This window comes from Talpa occidentalis, unplaced genomic scaffold (assembly GCF_014898055.3).
Source record: "Talpa occidentalis isolate TD23 unplaced genomic scaffold, MPIMG_talOcc4v2.1 talOcc4.14, whole genome shotgun sequence".
Lineage (NCBI taxonomy): Eukaryota > Metazoa > Chordata > Mammalia > Eulipotyphla > Talpidae > Talpa > Talpa occidentalis.
Window position 1 is genome coordinate 57,178,174 of NW_023601433.1, and position 21,374 is coordinate 57,199,547.

Below are 21,374 nucleotides of genomic sequence, written 5' to 3' on the forward strand. Positions count from 1 at the left end.
ATTTGTTTCCCCACACGTAAAGGATGCATCTCTAGCTGTGGGACAGCAGAGCAGACATTGCTCCTGGAGCACCTGAGGTGGTAGAATTCTAACAACCTAAAATGTAATTTTTTTCTATTTTATTTTTTGGAGGTAAATTTCACACAGTGTAAAATGAACCACATTTAGCATATACAAATCAGTGGTGTTTAGGACATTCAATGCTGTGCAGACAACACTTCTATGAAGCTCCAAAATGTTTTCGTCATCCCCAAAGAAAACTCGGTCACTTCCCATTCCTTTATCCTTAGGTCCCCATCATCACCAATCTTCTCTCTCTCTCTATGGATGTATCTATTTGGTTTCTATGAATGGACAAACACTTTTGAGTTGAGCTTCTTCCACTTAGCTTAATGTGTCCATGTTTCATCCATGCTGCAGCTCTATCAGGACTTCCTCACTTTGAATAGCAAATAATATTCCTTTTCAATGGATATAACCACATTGTTTATTCACTCATCTATTGATGGACACTTGGATTATTTGCACCTTTAGACTATTGTGAATACTATTTTATGTGTAAGTATTTGAGGACCTATTTCAATTCTTTTGCATATATACTTCGAGAAATTTCCTGTCATATGGTAATTCAATATTTAACCTTTTGAGTAACCACCAATTTCTTTCCCACAGTGGTTGCACCATTTCTTTGGTATCAGGGTCCCAATTTCTCCATATCTTTGCCAAAACTTGTCACTTTCATTTTTTTCTTTTTTTATTATAACAGTTATCTAGTGCTTGTGAAGTAATATTTCATTGAGGTTTTGATTTGCATGTCCGTAAGGGCTAGGTCTTGAATATCTTTTCCTATACTCATTGGCCATTTTTGTATCTGCTTTGCAGAAATGTTTACTCAAGTCTTTCCCCTATATTTTTTCCTTTCCTGATATTTTAATTGGGTTATCCTTTTTGTAGTTGAGTTATGAGTTATTTATATATTCTAGATGTTGGACTCTATCAGATATATGATTTGAAAATATTTTCTCCCCTTCTACTTTTTCCAGAGCCACTACCAGGCCCTTGAAACTTCCCTGTGAACCAGAGCTGTCACATCCCCAAACCCCTGCACTTTGCATTATGCCGAACGGCACCATATTCTTTTAGGTGAGCACACCAATATTCTATTTCTCCTCTGCACTCTTCAGTATGGATGGGCCATTCTCAATGGCAAACCAGACACCTCAAGAAACTGAAAACCACTATGTTTTTCAGGAACAAGGAGCATAGGGCCTCTTTGTTACTTAAACTAAATTTTCCTTTCCATGTCAGGTTAGGGTAGCATCACATAAGTCTGCCAGTTTGGGCAGAGATGGGATTAGACTCACTCAGAAACTCCCACAGGAGGCTTGGGAATATTGTTAGCAGCCCTGGAAAAAGAGTCACAGGGTACAGAGGGGTAGGGATGAATGCCAATTAACACTTAACAAGGTGGAATCTGTTTTGAGTCAAATACGTTGTTTCTAAGGCCCCATATTGAAATTTCTAGGTGAAAATTAAAAGCCTGACTCAGTCATACAGTGACTATGAAAAAACAAGAGCCCACCTGCTCGCCGTGACAGCAGACCCCCAAACTGCAGCCATCTGTTTAAAGACTCCTGCCCATCAAACAGACACAGACACATGGATTTAGTAACGAATCCAAAAGTGTCACTACAAATGACCTAATCTCAGATGACCTTCCTGCCTGATCCTTTAAAACTCCCTTAGGTCCTGAGCCAGATGGAACACACCTTGGACTAGCCCCTTGGTCAAGTACTTGAATCATTATTCCTAATGTTGAATAAATGACCTAGACTATCTTAGAGCCTGCTTATATCTTGAACAACAAAAGCAAGATGTCATGGTCTAGAACCCTGCTACACATTGGAATCACCTGGGATTGTTAAAAAAGAAAAAAAATATTAACTCCTGGTTTCCATTCCAGGCAATTCAGATTAAATGGTGTGGATGACACTTGGGCAAATATATCTATGAACGCTCCCTGGTAATTCTAATGTGCAGTAACATTCAGGAACACTGAGCCAGACAGTGGAGTTGTGTGAAACAGAAAGGACAAAGGTTAATATTAATCCAGACTTCAAAGGTTGGATCCTCTTGCCTCACATTGATATAGGGAAGGACAGGGAAGAGTGGGCAAGAATGGGAAAGGATGAGAGGGGCTGTAGGGGGTTACTCCCACAAGGCCATGGAATCAAGTAAAACAGAGGTGCTTTTTGATTCCAAAAGTACTGTGTGATCATGTCTCTATTTTCCAAGAAGAGATGGACCACCAAGATTAATGAGCTTGAGACTGTATTAGAAAGACCACTAGGATAGCCTCTTGGTACTTTTCCATTTCCAATCTCTATGTTTATAAACAGATGTTGGCTATGGGAAGAGGTTATTTTCTACCAACTGTGAGTAACTCTATGTTGGCCTAAATCCAATAGAAAAAGTGTTAGTGGAAAGTGGAACAATATACATTTTAACAAGGATCAAAAGCCAGAATATTCTCAGGACCCCATGACTAAAAGAATAAGCATGTTTAATTAAACAGCTGCTCCTGTAGGTCAAGATCCTGCAGAGTTGACACCCCTCAATTCTGATGGAAAGCACATAGTAAGGATTCCCGAATTTTTACCAAGCCTCAGAATTATCTGGGATGCATTTCAAGTGACAGCTGTCTGAAATCTACAGAAACAGAAAGTGGGTTTGTGGCTGCCTAAGGCTTGGGTGGGAACAAGGAGTGGCCACCATGGAGTCAGGAATCTTCTGGGATGATAGACATGTTCTAAAATTGGATTGTGATGATGGTTGTGCAACTCTGCAAATGTGCTATAAACCACTGAATCATACATTTAAAATGAGTACATTTTATGCCATGTTAACTAAAGCTCAATGATTTTATTTTAAGGCAAAGACTCTGAAGGATAAGCCATGATTAGGGGTAGAAAAAAAATTAAGAATTTTGATAAACATTTAAGAAATACTTATTTTTTTATTTCTCACATAAATTCATGGATTATCACCTTCATAACACAGTTACCTAGATGTAACCTGTTGTTGTAAGTTTTAATTCAGGTATATAAGGTCAGATTCAGTTTTCTGTAATTCTTTTTGTCAATCTCCCCAGGTTCCTATAGGGTCTAACCAAATTTGAGATCCACTGATACAAACCAAAGGGGAATAAGGTAAGATACCTTAAGTCGTACTTTGTTTAGTTCATTTTATTTTACTCCTAGTCATGAGGGATTCATCATGAATGAAAATTTTCTGCCAAACAAGAAAAAAATTGAAATTGTGGAAAGCATGGAAATTTAGTTGCCATGGGCCAATGGGAAGTTTATTGAGGCTTTAGCATAAAACATGAAATAATCAGCCTTGACCCAATAACACAGATGGAATATCTATCTTGGTGTGAGTCTTTGGAAGACCACAAAACAGGGATGTTCTAGGAAAGTCTGAATTTCAAATATTCTCTCTCACTGATACTTTAGAGTAGAGGACCTGGAGGGAGGGGTCAGGGAGATGGGGTGAGAGGGAATCTTGTCTTTCATTGTATATCAGCTTAGAATCTTTGAGATTTTTGAACTATGTACATGAGTTCACTATTTTAATAACCCAGAAAGTATAAAGTCTTGTCTGCCAAATTATATCTCTCAGAATTAGCTTTGAAATTGAGATGGAGCCCATTATTTTACAATTCAATAGCTGTGGATCCAGTTCTGATACAGACAAGTAAACTGAGGCAAAAGTGGGTTAGATTTCATTTACCCTTTCTGTTTTGTATTTATATTGATGAACAGAAGTTGGCTTTGCAATTGAGGGACTTAGTATTCAGACTCACACCCTGAATGTTTTATTATAATTTATTTTATATCTTATTATTTATTATAATTTATTTTATATCTTCTATTTAACAAGGAGGCAGTGGGTAAGGGCATGAACTTGGAGTGATAACTCACACAAATTCTGCTTCTATCAACAACCAAACATGGGGCCTTGTCCTTGTTACTTAAATGCTGTGCACCTTAATTATTCCACAAATAAAATGTGGATAAAAAAATATATCCCAAGAGGGTTGTTTAAAGATAGACTAAGATAATAATATGTGCAAGTGCTGAGTCTAATATCTAGCTCATGGTAATCCCCATCTAGAATTGCATCCTTAAACAAGAAAATGGCTGAGTGATTAGAGATTTGCTTCTGAGAAATTACAGAAGTTACACAAGTGATGATTTCTTAATCACAGCCAGATCTATTAAAGGAATCTTCTGGCTCTGGTCCATATTCATAGTTACAGTTCATGACCCTGGTGCAAGCCCAGTTCTAATTTAATCTCTAGCCTGGATTTTTTTGGAAACACACAATGGTGTCCAGAAAAAAACACAGCATCCTGTACCTCTCACTGCTGAGGCTGCCATTTTGCAGGAGCACTCACAGTTGAGTTCCACAGACCGGTTGAGAAGCAAAAAGGGAACTGGTCCACTGCACCTGGATCTGGTAAATGCTTATGATGCTTATGAAATCTGCATGCTCTGAGAGACAAATATTTGCTCTGATACAAAGAGCTGAAAAAACAGTTTTCCTTTAAAAAAAAAAAAGGAGAAAAAGGAGAGAGAAAAAACATATCCCAAGAGATCAATGGATTAGAAAATTCCTGAGTCTCTCACAGACCCTGAAAATAAGCAGTAAATGACTTTTTCCTTAATAATCATAATTCATGTCACCACCAACCATAACACACACCACAGCTCATATGTATCTCTGAAGAGCCACAGTTCGGAAAATTAGGCAAAATACACACTCATTTCATTACTGTAGATCATGACCCTCAGAATCTCCCACCCAGCTCCTCCATACACACTGCACTTCGGCAGCCCTCTTGGGGATACTACCCACTCTCATCGAATCTTCCTCCTCCTGAAAACAATGCTTCCTTCACATCATTGTACAAAGGAAAATTGCCCTGTAATTATGACTAGAAAAAAATAAAATTTAATGGCATTCTTTGTAACTAGTTTAGTTGTGTAGTTTTACACTTTTCTAATTGGCAGACAATTAGCTATCAGCCCTTTAAAAGGTGTCATGTTAAGTACTGTAAAGAGACTGATAAATAGAAGAAAAATGAATATGGAACCATCCCAACTGTGTGTAACAACCAGAGCTGGGAAGTTGTTAGGGGTCAAGTCCCAGACACAGTCAGGCATGTAGGCAAGTTGTGGCATATGCCCCACATGGGAGAAAATGAAACCATGGTGACAAGCCATACCCAGGATGGAAATTCCAATCACCACTTGGCAAACTTTCCACCAATCATAACTACTGTTGCATAAAGCAGACCTGAGTGAGGACTAGCCCCATCCCTTTTGCCTATATAAGCTACTCCACCTAGTTCCTTGGGTAAGTAACTCTAGTGCTCCTTGAATGTACATTCCCCAGACTGTGTGTGAATAAGCATCTGCTATAATATAGGAGCTGTAACATCCCTGCTGTACACAGAGCTCTAACACTATCTCTATGACATTTGAGGTGTCACTCATCCAAATCTCAGTATCTAGATCCACAAGATAAAGGTATGAGGCATAGAACTGCCTTCAAAATCACTTGTGATCTAATATGGAAGACAATATTTGCAAAGAAAAAAGTAACTATTAGGTGATGAGATAATAATATTTCATTATTAAGTCCTTATTCTGGGCCAGACACTTCACATACACTAGTGCTCCCCAATGACATAATGAGAAAGTTATTATCCCCACCTGACAGAGCTTAGGTCATTTTTTCGGGGCGATAGTTAATTGAACTAAAATTCATTAACAATACACAAGGCCACCTCTCTGACACAAGAATACTGTATATCTCACACCACTTCTGAATATCAGATACCTCCACAATATTTTTCATTTTTCAATGAGAATGGAACTGAACACCAAATTCTTGTGCTTATTCACAACCCACAACAAGAAACCAGAGTCTACCACAGAACCAGAATACACTCTAGTTTTTGAGAGTAAACTACTTCCAGGGGAGAGACATTCACTCAGCTGTGGGGGGAAGGGGAGGGGACACATGTGTGTATTTTCCATTCTGTTTACGCTTCCATGACCAGCTTTGGGCCACCATGATTATTGCTTTATAATGGATACCAAAACCTTTGTATTTTACTGTCAAGTCATTTCTCTACCTCTCCTTCCAATCTCATTCCTAAGGAGTCTTGAGCAAGAAGCCTTTCTGGGCCACCCTGGACCCTCTTTGCAGTCATGGGGTTGAAACCAGAGTCTGCATTTTCACTTACTGCATCACTTAGCATTTCCCTGACCTCAATGGCACAATTATCTGCAATCTTGTCATTCTACTCCTGGTGAATTTTTTTTTACACATTGTCCTGTTTTCCAACACAAATAAATATTCATTATAAACTACTAATTGAGATGATATAGTGATTTAAATTAGGTTACATTGAATTTTTTCAGTATGATTTCAATAAATACAATGCTATTTTTAAAGTTAGCATTTGATTAAACAACTGAATGGTTCTACCAATGAGTCAAAAATTCTGTCTAAAATTGATTTTAGCCTGTATTTTTCATTATTGAATTTGAGAAAGAATATAGCACATTGTTTAGATGTTTATGTTCGTTTCAAAACAGGTTTTTAGAAATGACCCTGTAATCTCTAACTCCAGTACAAATTATTTTTATGTAACTTTCTAATCTTTATCAGTCTCATATGTAACAAAATGAACTTATTTAACATTATAGTGTATGTAAAACGGTGTCTTTTTTCCCCCTGTCACACGCTAAATTGTTTTTATGAACTCATTTTACTAATCATGTCCATTGGCTTAATATTTAGGATGGCAGAATGCTTTTTCTGATACAAATATTATCCAACAGGTCCATACATATAACATTCCTAATAGTTTAGACTGTTTTGTCTAGGATAGAGTCCCAGAAGTGAGGTTATTGTGTCAAATGACTCAAACATTGTATAATTTCCTGACAGAACTGACTTTACCAAAAAAAATAAAACAAGGCACAGTCTTTGTAATGTTACTCTTTAAGATTCCTGCAAACACACTCAGAGCCTTATTGAAGGGCAGCCATCAGTTTTATAGATTCCTCTAATGCTAACATCTCAGTTATCCGAGATCTGAGGCTTCCCAACAAACAGTACTTACCTTCCCCTCGCCCACTGCCCTTCTGTTTGCTGTTCTGTAGCCCTGGCACCTCCAGTGACGTGATGCCCGACTGCTCCAGAATATTCACTTCCACCGTCAACCTCCCCACCAGCTGCTGGGGCCGCACGCTGATGACATGCTCATACTTCCCCAGCCGCCTCTGCAAGAGCTCTTCATAACTGAGGAGGAAGGCGGCCTTGTCCTTGCTGGGAATCACCACAGAAGCTCTGAACATTTCAGTGCCCTTCTGCCTGTGAGGAAGAGAAGAGAGAGCAGAGGAAGCCAGGTGCCTTCAGGTCCCCTCTGGGCACCCTTCAAACACTCCCAGTAAGACTGGTAAGCATGGCAGTGAGTGTCCTTTGAAAGAAAAAATAAAAGTTAGTGATGGTTGAAGAAGGCTAGAGGGAGGTTGCCAATGGTATGAGAATACTGAAGAGTGGAGAATTCAAAGAACACTGAACTCTCAGACCGCTCCCTGAGCTGGACCCAAGGTGCAAAGGAAGGGGACACTGAAATAGGAGAACTGCTAGAAAAGACAGCCTTGGGGTTGAGATGTGAATTGTGTTCTCCTCTTTGTAGGGCTGGCCGAATGGATTTAAGATTATGCACAACTTTAAGATTGCTAATATACTAGGTTTTATACCTTCATTAAGTTTGGGGTGGGGAAAGGAATAACAGAGTGCAAAGCAGTTTAAAATACAAACCATTCCAAATGCTTTCAGCACCGGGGTGAGAGTTCTCTGATTCCAGTTGAAAGACTGGCCATAAAAGTGTAGTAAAAGATTACACCAAAGGAATAAGCGTGGCAGCAGCAACCCTCAGTGGGTAGGATAATTCACAAGTTTCTGGAGAACTTAGGGGATTCAATAGAGCAAGGACTCCACAGCTCATAATATACAGGAATGGGTACAGCAAAGGAGAGAACCACACTGTCTGTGGAATTTTAGAGACCGCAGGCTCTGGTTCACAATTCAATACCAGATAGAAGTGAGAATAGGAACCAAACCCAGGGAGGTGAACATCAAGGTGAATGAATGATGAAGAAGACAGGTTCCTATACTCTATTTTCCCAGAGCTGAGAAAAGAGACACAAATATTGAGAGAGAACAATTCATTAAGAGCCGGACAGAATAAATGGAATATGACTACGTGTACCTATAACCATATTTTTATTTTATTTTTTTTTTTAAATATTAAATTTTATTTTTATATTCCCCCATACAATAGCAAACGCCCCATTCTGACCCCAATCCTTCCCCTCCCGCCCCCCCACCCCCAAAAAGTGTCTCTGGTTCATAGTTTTTTGTTGATTTTGATTTTCACTTTCTTATATTCATTTTCCTGGTCCCTTATTTAAGTTTTCTAGATTCCTGCTATGAGTGAGACCATCCGGTATTTTTCTTTTTCTTTTTGGCTTATTTCGCTGAGCATGATCACTTCCAGCGCCATCCATGTTGCTGCAAATTGCATGTGTTTATCTTTTTTGAATGCTGAGTAATATTCCATGGTATATATGTACCACATCTTCTTGATCCAGTCATCTACTTTTGGGCATTTGGGTTGTTTCCAAAGCTTAGCTATTGTAAACAGTGCTGCTATAAACATAGGAGTGCAGGTGCTCTTTGGAATTGATGTTTCTGTGTCCTTTGGGTAAATACCTAGGAGTGGAATTGCTGGATCATATGGAAGCTCTATGTTTAGTAGGTCCAGAAATCTCCACACAGCTCTCCATAGTGGTTGGACCAGTTTGCACTCCCACCAACAGTGCAGAAGAGTTCCTTTTTCTCCACATCCTCGCCAACATTTGTTGTTGCTAGTTTTTTTAATATGTGCCATTCTCACTGGTGTGAGATGGTATCTCATGGTAGTTTTGATTTGCATTTCCCTGATTGCAAGTGATGTTGAACATTTTTTCATATGTCTGTTGGCCATTTGCATTTCCTCTTCAGAGAAGTTTCTTTTTAGCTCTTCTGCCCATTTTTTGACTGGATTATTTTCTTTCTTGTTGCTGAGTCTCATCAGCTCTTTGCAGATTTTTGTGATCAGTCCTTTATCATTAGTGTTGGGTGCAAAAATGTTCTCCCAGTTGGTGGGGTTTCTCTTTGTTTTTGTTATTGTCTCTTTTGCTGTGCAGAAGCTCTTTAATTTGATGTAGTCCCAGCTGTTTATCTTTCTCTTCACTATCACTGCTTTGGGTGATGTGTCTGTAAAGATGTCTTTGATGTGCAAATCCCGTAGTGTTTCGCCTATATTTCCTTCTATGTATTTTATGGTTTCAGGTCTTATGTCTAGTCCTTTAATCCATTTTGAGTTGATTTTTGTGTATGGTGTGAGGTAGTGGTCAAGCTTCATTCTTTTGCATGTAGCGACCCAGTTTTCCCAGCACCATTTATTGAACAAACTTTCTTTGCTCCAATGCATAGTCTTTGCTCCTTTGTCAAAGATTAGTTGACCATAAATCTGTGGGTTTATTTCTGGATTTTCTATTCGATTCCATTGGTCTGTATGTCTGTTCTTGTTCCAATACCATGCAGTTTTGATGATTATGGCTTTGTAGTAGAGTTTGAAGTCTGGGAGTGTGATGCCTCCATTCCCTTCTCTTTTTTTCAGTAGAGCTTTGGCTATTCGGGTTTTTGGTGATTCCATATGAATTTCATCAATAATTGTTCTATTTCTTTGAAGAATGCCATAGAGATTTTGATTGGAATAGCATTGAATCTGTATATTGCTTTTGGTAGGATGGCCATTTTAATAATGTTTATTCTTCCAATCCATGAGCAGGGGATGTCTTTCCATTTCTTTGTGTCTTCTTCTATTTCTTTTAACAGTGTTTTATAGTTTTCTTTGTATAGGTCCTTTACCTCTTTTGTTAGATTTATTCCCAAATATTTGATTTTTTTTGTTTCGATAATAAAAGGGGTGGTTTTTTTGATTTCTTCTTCTTCAGATTTATTGTTTGTGTATAGGAAGGCTACTGACTTTTGCGTGTTGATTTTGTATCCTGCCACTTTACTGAATTGATTGATGAGTTGAATTAGTTTTTCTGTGGAGATTTTGGGGTTCTCTATGTATATTATCATATCATCTGCAAATAGTGATAGTTTGACTTCTTCTTTTCCTATTTGGATTCCTTGGATGTCTTTCTCTTGTCTTATTGCTCTGGCTAGGACTTCCAGTATTATATTGAAAAGCAGTGGTGAGAGTGGACATCCTTGTCTTGTTCCAGATCTTAATGGAATTGCTTTCAGCTTTTCACCATTGAGAATGATACTGGCTGTTGGCTTGTCATAGATGGCCTTTATGATGTTGAGGTATGTTCCTTGTATCCCAAGAATTTCAAGGGCTTTTATCATGAATGGGTGTTGCACTTTGTCGAAAGCTTTCTCAGCATCTATTGATATTATCATATGGTTTTTATATTTCTTTTTGTTGATGTGTTGGATAACGTTGATTGATTTTCGGATGTTAAACCATCCTTGTGCCCCTGGAATGAATCCAACTTGGTCGTGGTGAATTATCTTATGGATACATTGTTGGATTCTGATAGCTAAAATTTTATTGAGGATTTTTGCATCAGTGTTCATTAGGGAGATTGGCCTATAGTTTTCCTTTTTTGTGTTGTCCTTATTCGGTTTTGGTATTAGTGTAATATTGGCTTCATAGAACGTGTTTGGTATTGTCCCTTCCTTCTCAATTTTTTGGAAGAGTTTGTGAAGGATAGGCACTAATTCGTCTCTGAATGTTTGGTAGAATTCATTTGTAAATCCATCAGGTCCTGGGCTTTTGTTTTTGGGGAGGTTTTTAATTACCATTTCAATTTCGCTGCTTGTAATTGGTCTGTTTAGGTGTTCTATTTCTTCTTTATCTAGCTTTGGGTGATTGTAGAGTTGTAGGAATTTGTCCATCTCCTCTATATTGTTGAACTTGTTTCCATATAACTGTTCATAGTAGTTACTGATTATTCTTTTGATTTCTGCTGTGTCCGTTGTGATTTCTCCTCTTTCATTTATGATTCTGTGTATTTGTGCTTTCTCCCTTTTTTCCTTTGTGAGCCTGGCTAGGGGTTTGTCTATTTTATTTATTTTTTCAAAGAACCAGCTCTTGGTTTCATTGATCTTTTGGATTGTTTTTTTAGTTTCAATTTCATTTATTTCTGCTTTGGTTTTTATTATTTCTTTTCTTCTACTGGTTCTGGGGTTATTTTGTTGTTCTTTTTCTAGATCTTTGAGCTTCGAGATTAGGTTGTTTCTTTGAGTTCTTTCTTGTTTTTTGATGTGAGCTTCTATTGCTATATATTTTCCTCTTATTACTGCTTTTGCTGCATCCCATACATTTAGGATATTGGTGTCCTCCTTGTCATTCAATTCAAAGAATTTTTAATTTCTTCTTTGATCTCCTCGTTAGTCCAGTGGTCTTCCAGTAATGTGGCTTTTAATCTCCATGAGGTAGGATAGTTCCTTGCCTTCTTTTTATGATTTATTTCTAGTTTGATGCCTTCGTGGTCAGAAAAGATGGTTGGTATGATTTCAATCTTGGTGTATCTGTTGATGTTTGTCTTGTGCCCCAGTATGTGATCGATCCTGGAGAATGATCCGTGTGCGCTTGAGAAAAATGTGTACTCCGTTTTTGTTGGGTTTAGTGTTCTATAGATGTCTGTTAAGCCCAAATGCTCTAGGTCTTTATTTAGAGCTTTAGTTTCTTTACTTATTTTTTGTCTTGTTGATCTATCCATTGTTGATAGTGGTGTGTTGAAGTCTCCCACTACATATGTGTTTTCTCTGATGTCTGTTTTCAGAGAGGACAACAGTTGTCTGATATATTTTGGTGCTCTTTCGTTTGGTGAGTATATGTTAATGAGTGTTATTTCTTCTTGAAGTATTGTCCCCTTAATCATAATGTAGTGACCATTGGGGTCTCTTTTTATTTTTTTGAGTTTGAAGTCTGTTTTATCTGATATAAGTATAGCTGTTCCTGCTTTCTTTTTTGGCCCATTTGCTTGTAGGATTGTTTTCCATCCTTTGATTTTGAGCCTATTTTTATCTTTTGTAGCTAAATGTGTTTCCTGGAGACAGCAAAAGGTTGGGTTTTGTTTCTTAATCCAGGCTGCAACTCTGTGTCTTTTTATTGAAGAGTTTAGTCCATTTACATTTAGAGTTAATATTGATATGTTAGCATCTGTATTTGCCATTATGTTTGTCTTTCCTTTGATTTTATTTATTTATTCTTTTAATAACTTTTTTTTTTTTTCTGGTCTTCTTTCGTTGTTATTCGTCCCTCTGAGGTTCTGGCTTTAGGATTCCTTGTAGTATTTTTTGGAGTGGGGGTTTAGTCGCAATGAAATTCCGGAGTTTCTCTTTGTCTGGGAAGGTCCATATTCTTTCTTCATGGAGGAAAGAGAGCTTTGCGGGATAGAGTATTCTTGGTTGGCATCTGTTTTCTTGGAGTCTGTTGACTATGTCCCTCCACTCTCTCCTTGCCCGTAATGTTTCTTCAGAGAAGTCTGATGTCAGCCTGATTGGTTTTCCTTTGAATGTTATCTGTTTCTTCCCTCTTGTCAGCTTCATTATTTTTTCCTTGTCCTGGATTCTTGGGAGCTTTACCATTATGTGTCTTGCTGTGTTTTTCCTTTCGTCGTGGAAGTTTGGTGTTCTTCTTGCTTCTTGTATATCAATTTTCAGCTCCTTCTTCTCATTTGGGAAGTTCTCTTCAATTATATCCATGAATATTTTCTCTGTTCCTACATCTCTCTCCTCTCCTTCTGGAATTCCTATAACTCTTATATTTCCTTTCCTCATGGAGTCAGATAGTTCCCGAAGTCTTTCTTCATTCTTTTTCCTTCGTACTTCTCTTTCCTTTTCTGTTTTGGTTCTTTTTATTTCTGTGTCTTCAAGATTACTTATTCGTTCTTCCATTTCATCTATTCTGCTTTCATTGCTTTTCCCAGAGTTCTTTAGTTCCTCCATTAATTCTTTGATCTCCTGCATTTCTCTTACTTCCCTCTTTAGGGACTCAATTTCCTTCTTCTGATCTATCACTTTTTTAATCATGGCAATTTTAAATTCTCTTTCTGGAAGGCTCAGAAGTTCTTCCAAGTTGCTGTCGTTGCAATCTGGGGAGTGGTTTTCTTTTTGTGGTGTGCTTCTTTCCTGAGGAGTTTTTAGGTTGCGTGTGGTTCTTCTACTCCCTACTGTCTGTTTTCTAATTTGTCGTATGCGTTGGGACACTGTGTTGCTCGGACTGACTGACATCTTGGGTGAACTTCTCCGCTCCCCTCTGGCTCTTCCAGGAGCCATCTCTGTCTTCTGGGGGAGCTTTCTGCTGGTTTTAGGCAGTTTTTACTGAAGAAATGTCCCTGTTCTCAAATGGCGAAGCGGGATGCAGTCCCTGCGCCTCCGGTTTCAGGCACACTCTTCTGCGCACCCGGTCTGCCCCGGACGTGGGTGCCTGCTCCCTCTGTGGGCTCAGACTGCTGGTCGGAAGGGGCCTGGCGTGGAATAACTTCCCGGCTGGCCACTGGGTCCTCCAGAAACCTTCTGCCCTTTTCAAGCAGTCTTAAGAAATGTCCTGTTTTATAGGGTGTTAGTGACTTTTTTTTCCTGGTCGCTAGGTGGCGCCAGAGATCTCTCCTATTGTCCTTGGGGGGCTGTTTTTCGCCTCCCCCCACCCCGTGGGACAGAGAACAGAGCGGGAATGGTAGGGTACACCTTATAACCATATTTTTAAATTTTAGAACATCAGGTAGAGAAAGGGCATAAAAGCAGTATTATTAGACCACATTTGATGCATCAACAATAAAACTAAAACTAGATGTTATGAGATATTGGAGAAATGTCCTCAAAGTTAGGATGGCAAATTATTCTGAATCTAAAATTTCATACAAATTAAAATATTAATGAAGGCCTCATAAAGTTTACCTCTCAAATATCCATTCTAAGGAAGCTACTTCAGAATATACTCCAGCAAAGTGAAGGCTGAAAAAAGATGAAGATACAAAATACTAGAAATAATGAACACAACCCAGAAGAGAATGAGGAAAAAAGGCTGTAAAGCAATGGTTGGATTCCATGGATCTGGAGACATACTTTCTTCCATGATGAACAGCTTTGAAATCAGAATGTATAAATTGATCAGTTATGCTTTCCTCATGTTCTTGGTAATGCCATGATGACAGTATTGTAGAAACTTGGTTATAACTGTTCATTGTCACCATTTCAAATCAGTGATGTGTTTCGCTAGATCTCAATAGTGACAAAGGTGAGTTTTATCTCATAGAAAAAAGCAAAACTCAGACCTCCCTGGTGGCGCAAGGGGTTAAGACGCAACCTATGATGCTGTCCGCAGCCTCTGCAGCATGAGTTCGATCCCCTGGCTGGCCAGGGAGCTACCCACATGATGCAGCAGACCTCTCCTGATTCGCCTGCTGCTCCCCTCAGCACTGTACTTCGGTCAGTCTGCCTCTTCTGTTCCCTACTCTGTCTCTGGTGAATCCTCTCACCCCCCCACACCTCTGGTCTGTACCCCAGCTCTTGTATACATAAATAAATAAATCTTTTAAAAAAAGCAAAACTCCAGGAAAACAGATATTACATATTATGATCTAACTAAACAAGATTGTGACAGGATTCAGGACAATTCATGAAGTATAAGAAAATATAATCCTGATAACGTCCACGTGATAAAGATCACTTGAGCATGCTTACAGACCAACAATGTTAGATTTTAGTAACCTGGGGAGTCTGCATTCCAGAGGCATCATGAGGCAGCTCTGCCTAGTGTGAGAAGCAAACTCATGGCTCTGTGTCCTTAGAAACCACAAAATTAAGATAAATATGAACTTCTGGTCTTGACAACCCCTTATCTGAAGCTGTGGGCTTTGGCTGCTTTTCTACATCAAGGTGAACCCACAGCTCACATCTTCCTGACAAAAGTGGGATGTTCCATTCGAATCCTACTGAAAGCCAGTAGGATTTCAAACAGCAGTTTCTAACAGTTTATAATTTTAGAGAACAAGCTTTCTCAAAATTAGGCCCTTCTATTAATGAACAAAGTCAGGTTTTCACATTCACACCATTTTATCTAGATACTAAGATGATTTTTCTTCAAAATGGTAGAGAGGAAAATGGAATTTTAGTAGACTAGGTGACTTTATTGTTTCTGGAACCATTAAAAAGTTAATGTTATTTATCAATGTTTCAATGTTTAAGTACGCAAATATTGTCACAGATCAGAATTTAAATATTAACTCTGATAATGCAGAAATAAATGGTTAGGTGATTAAGGATGGGTACTGAAAATGGAAAAGGAAAGGTAGAATGAGATATAGGAGAGAGGTAATGTTATCATTAAAGATGGGAGGGCTCATCTAAGATGGTGTAAGCACTTCAGCTGATGGAAAAAGAAATCATAATGTAAAAATTTGGGATGCAGAGGGAGTGTTGTAAATATGCTAAATTTTCTTTCATTACAACAGGGAAACACTATGTAATGCCTTATTTTTATGAAGAAATTTTTTTAAAAGGCTATCAAAATATTTAAAATCAGGGAGGTAACTACCAAAAATTCTTAATTACAGGAATATTAGAAATGGATATTTCCAGGTTGTAAGGTCTGAAGACGTAAACATGATAGGAGTAGTAAAAAATTCCTTTTTATTGTAAACCCTTATCTACTATATTGTTAACCAGATATATTTAATTATTTATTAACATAATAAAAGTTTTAAAAAAGATCAACAGTTAAAGGAAGGGAAAGGAACCAAACAGGTAGGCAAAGGAGGCAGAAAATTTAACATGTTGCTGAAGTGGATTTTTAATTTCTTAATTAAAAAAATACTGGGCCTCCCCAGTGGCGCAGTGGTTGAACGCTGGGTTGCGAAGCTGCCCGCAACCTCTGCAGCTCTGGTTCGATCCTTGGCTGCTCCCCGGCCACCGGAGAAGGGTCCCACATGGCGCGCAGACCTCTCCTGCCACCCGCTGCTCCCCTCAGCAGTGTACTTCAGTCCTTCTGCCTGCTCTGCTCCCCGCTCTGGCTCTAGTGAATTCTCTCACCATCCTGCACTTCTGCCTGTACTCAGTGCTTGTATAAATAAATAAATAAATCTTAAAAAAAAAAAAATACTTACCCATTATCTTCTGTGGTGGTTTTATTCCTTTTCTCTTTGACCACATCACCATTTTTCTTTTCTTTCTCTGTAATTTCTCCCTGATACACATGGTCTCCTATAAGCCTGAAACACAAGGGACAGCTATGTTAGGGCTTTACAATTCGAAGACAAATTCAAACGTGGATTTCATAGCCGTGGCCTAGGAAATATTTTTATTTGCCTCTTGGAAATGTAGAAGGAATTCATTCCAGACCAGGGCACTACCATTAAACCTCTCATTTCATTCTAAGGCCATTTTCAACAGGTCTCAATGGAAAGACCCAACTACAGTGCCTCTTTGTTTCTCCAGGAAGGAATCAGAGACCTGCTCAGATAAACTTCCATAAAGATTCACCAAATTCAATCTTGCCCAGACCTCCATTAAAACCCATATGCCTGTTTGGCATACCTTTATCTCTTAATTCAAAATAAAGAAGAATATTCTATCTAGCATATCATCATCATTCACATCTCAACTTAAACACTGACCTTTCTGAGCTACCTCCTTGGTTTCTGACCTAATCAAGCCCCTCTCAGTCCTACTTGCTATCTTTATAAAACACTTGCTACTCTCTGAAGTTATCTCACTTATTGGTTTATTCACTTATTTACTGTTTCTCCCACTGCAACTTCTGGAGGAGAGCAACATTGTCATTTCATAGACATATACCAATCACCTTCTAAGTGTCTGACCCTCACAGGCACTAGTGTTGTAGAGAGAAGAGAAAGAGGAAAAGAAGTAAAGGGGAAGAGAGAGATTGATTGAAAGAAGGCAGTGGAAAGAGAAGCAAAGAGAGGGAGGGAGAAAAGAGGAAGGCAGAGAGCCAACCTTCTTACCCAACTGCTGGGTTATAAGTTCTCACCTCATCCCAGGTCACCCTGGCCACCCCACATAGAAATCCTCATCCAGAGTCTCTGCCCAGTGTGTCACCTACATGGTGAAGTTGGTGATGAAAGCTCCAGCTGGGATCTGCATCTGAAACTCAATTTCCTGGTCCTCAGATGCTCTGTTCAGCATTCTGCAGGAAACCGAAGTGAAGGCATAGCGAGAAATAATGGTAGACTTAACCGAGAATTCTGTCATCAAGGGTTTCGTTTTCTGTTGGAATTAAAACACACGGCACTCTCAGTGGTGCATGAAAGCATGAATCAACCTTTTTAAAGCAGTTGTAAATTTTTCTTTCCATAAAATAGTCTTCAATTTGGGAGTCTTCAATTTGGACATGTGCTTCCTTTCTACTTTCTTTGTCTCTTATTGATTTTCTCCCCATCATCAAACAACTGGGGTTGACCAACCAGTTCATAACATAAAGCAGATCTTCGAACCTAACTTTACCAAATGAACAAAGGCAATATTTCCAATTTACCAGAGAATATAGATTATTTAAATAGTTTAATAAATTATTAGAATTTTAGGAGTAAAGAAATACAGTTTTCAGCTATAAACTCTGAGATCACATTTATAGGGTCATTGAATTGAATTGATCAAACACCAAAACATGCCTAATGAAATTCTAATATTTCAAATTAATTTCACTATTCACTTAGAGAAACTACACTCCAGGGTTTCCTATTTAGATTATAATCATAATACTGAACTCAAGGAAGTGTTTGGGGAACTAGAACCCAGAAAAGGGAATGTTTGTGTTTTTTAAATTTATCCCCAAAGCCTCTGATAAGGATAGTACTAGATGGTGCAAATTTAAAAGCTGGCTAACACTACCCAGTGTTCTTCCCCCTGGTCTTCACAACAGTGCTATATATATGATAACAACTGGTAGCAGAAACTGAAGAAAAAATCAGTAAGAAAAACAACCACTAACAGATTGATTCTCTAATTCCAGGAACTGTCTAAGGATTAACATGCTACATTTTATGAACAGAATGTTTGTACCTCCCCCTTTAAATTCATGTGTTGAAGCCCTAACTTTCAGTGTGATGGTATTTTGAAGTGGGATCTTTGAGAGATAATTAGGGTTAGAAGAGGTCATGAGGATGGAGTACCCTTGGCAGAACTAATGCCTTCAGAAGAGAAAAACACCACAGAATTTGCTCTCCCTGGGGAAAGTCCATGTGATCAAGAAGGTAGCTATCTGAAAGGCAGTAAGAGAAGGCTCACCAGAATACAAACCAGCCAGAACTTGACCCTGGACTTTCCAGCTTCTAAAACACTGAGACAATAAACTTCTGGTGTGAAGTCCCCCAGTTTATGGTATTTTGTTATGACAACCCAAGATGAGATAAGGTATTACCCCATTATTTCTGGGACAGACATATGAAGTAGATGTTTTATTCCAATCCATAGATGAAAGAAAGTCAAGCTTAGCAAAGATATATATTGGTCCAGGACAGCATTAAAGGAGATGAACATAAACTCAGTCTCACTTGCTCCAAAGTTAACACTCACCACCATTATTTGAGGCTATCTTGCAGCCTTTTTGAATAAACCTTTCTCATCTTTGCATACTCAAATCCCATCTTTAGTATGTATCTGACTTGAAGTAAATACTTAATGGAACCACTTACTTTGATGGTATTCTGTTTTTCCCTATTGGGATTGTCTTACCTGACCAACATTTATTTCACCTTTCATCTGCTTTTAAAATTCTTTATAGTAGTGAGCTAGCTTTCAAAATAGATATAAGGCAATGACTTGATGACATCAAAGCATACTGCTCCTGTGATATACAAAGGTGATAAGCCCACAAGAGAGTGAGCTCAGGGAGCATGAGAGAGGTCCATGATTGAGGCCAGAAAGTGGGTGCATGCAAGATAAAGAGTTCCAAGTATGTGGTTGTAAGTACAGTCTTGGTTACTCAAAAGGAAAAAAGCAAGTGAGAACAAGCTTAGGAAAATGTTAAGAGAATGTGTACCTGTTTGAGAAAGTTGGAAAGTGATAAGCATAAAGAGTTCAGTGAAGTAATGATCAAGGACAAAATATATCTGAATGTATTAGAGAAGTCTACCAATTTGGTGTGAGAATGAATTATTTCAAAGCAGTGGTTCTCAAAATGTGGTTCACAGGCAAGGAGTAATAGCATCTTGATTTTTGCATGTTAGCAAAGCAAAATCTCCAACTCCATCCCAAACTTACCATATCAGTAATGCAAGTTTAATAAGCCCTCCAAATGATTCTGATACTTGAGAAATACTATTTTTAAGTAATATGACAAATGATCCTCTTCACATACTTCTTCATCTATAAATTAGGGTTTGAGTAAATCACTAAATTTATATCCACTTCCAGGATACAAGACTCTAAGGCAAAGCCAGAATAGGGAATGAAACCTTGAGTTTTTGGATATTATTCTTGAATTCAGAAATAATCTTTATGAAAATCTAGTTTTCTTAGGTCAAAATATGTTGCTCTCCCCAAAAGTAATTTGGATTGGAAGCAATTCCAGATGGGTCTTAACCAAATGCTTCTGTTAAATGATCTCACTGAAAATATTTAACAAGTTTCAATAAAGTCAATGAGGACTAGGCTTGGGGTAGTAATGATAATGATCATAACAGCACAACAACCTAATGGGTTTGTGTTTTTAATTAAAATGTATAACTTATCCTGTGCCAAAAATGGAACTCTAAAGTGAATAAAACCATGAATTGTGATTAAATATTTTGCTTTGATTTATGTTATTTCTGAAAATAGATTTTCTTCCTAAATGATTTATGCCTAAACATATCCTATCTCCAAATTTGAGCTGATGCAGACCAAATGGCCCAGAGTCGTGCTTATGTGAATTTATGAAGGGTCTAAAATATCACCATATATAATTCTAATATTTACAGATTCACTGAGAACTAAATAAGAATCAATACTAAATAAAAAGAGAGAAAAACAAAGTCCCCATGAACTCAGAAAATTCTAGTTGTCATTCTGTTTTATTGTATTTAAAATTTAAACTAACTTTAAAAAAATATTAGGTAACATGCACACATGGTAAAACCTTCAAATTACAGGATATAAAATGGAAAGATTCTCCTTCCCACAGCAGACACACAGCTCCATTCTCCAGAGGGAATACTTAACAGCTTGTGGTATAAACATCCAAAAACTCATACTGTATTACTTTGCTTTAATTTCTCCCATTGATTCAGTGTGTCCAGCCTTTTTCTGAATGTGTTCCAGTTATCTAATGCTGCATAACAATTTACTCTCAGTTCTCTTGCTCCTGGTAACAAAGGTGGGTGGTAATAATCCCAGTGAGAGATTCTTGAGTCCTGACTTCCAATCCCACCTCTTTCCTGAAAGGATTCCAGAGGCAACATGAGCTTTCTACAGGAATCACTATAAAAAGCCAATAAAATGTAGAAAATATAGAACTCCAAAAGTATGCTAAATATAATTTAATTTTTGTTGCTGATTCAAAAAAAGTATATGGGCCATTTGGTCTGCATGCACTCAGATTTGAAGATATAAGAATATGTTTAAAGCATGGATCATTTAGGAAGAAAATCTATTTTCAGAAATAACATAAGTCAAAGCAAAATATTTAATCACAATTCATGGATTTATTTACCTCGGGGTTATTTTTTTTGACACGGGATAAAATACACATTTTAATTAAAAACACAGGTAACTTTGAATGCTCAAAAATTGCAAACATTCAAGACATAAGACAGGAAGCTGAATCCATTCTCCATTGCTGTCACCTTCTGTAATTTCCTCAATTTTATCTTATCAGCTATCACTTGATATTTTTACATAAGAGTACAGTACTAACAGGAAAAACTTTAGTTTACATCTTAGAAAAACAAAATGAATAGTTTGAGCTGCATAACATCCCAAGTAAAATTTAGCTCCATCGAGAACAGAGGATGGTTTTTGCCCAGTACTATTTCTACAATGATGAATAATTTTCTTTACTGGGTACAACTTGAGACTATTTTTGAAGCCATGTTGATCTATTCTTATTTATGAGATAATTATCAATTGGGATTGCATTCAACTTAAATGAGAAAACTAGAGAACACCTGACAAAATATTAAGTTACTATAGTATATTCTTTTGATTTAAATTAAGTTTAT

The 21,374-nt window shown here is 37.8% G+C and overlaps 1 protein-coding gene across 1 annotated transcript in view; it reads right to left on the reverse strand.

The window, feature by feature from the left end:
- The window catches only part of ITIH5 (inter-alpha-trypsin inhibitor heavy chain 5), a 95,262-nt gene that overhangs the window by 56,370 nt on the left and 17,518 nt on the right, over positions 1–21,374 (reverse strand). The window contains 3 exon segments of the mRNA XM_037510582.2: positions 7,202–7,452; positions 16,323–16,427; positions 17,279–17,442. Coding sequence (XP_037366479.1) covers positions 7,202–7,452; positions 16,323–16,427; positions 17,279–17,442 — 520 coding nt within the window.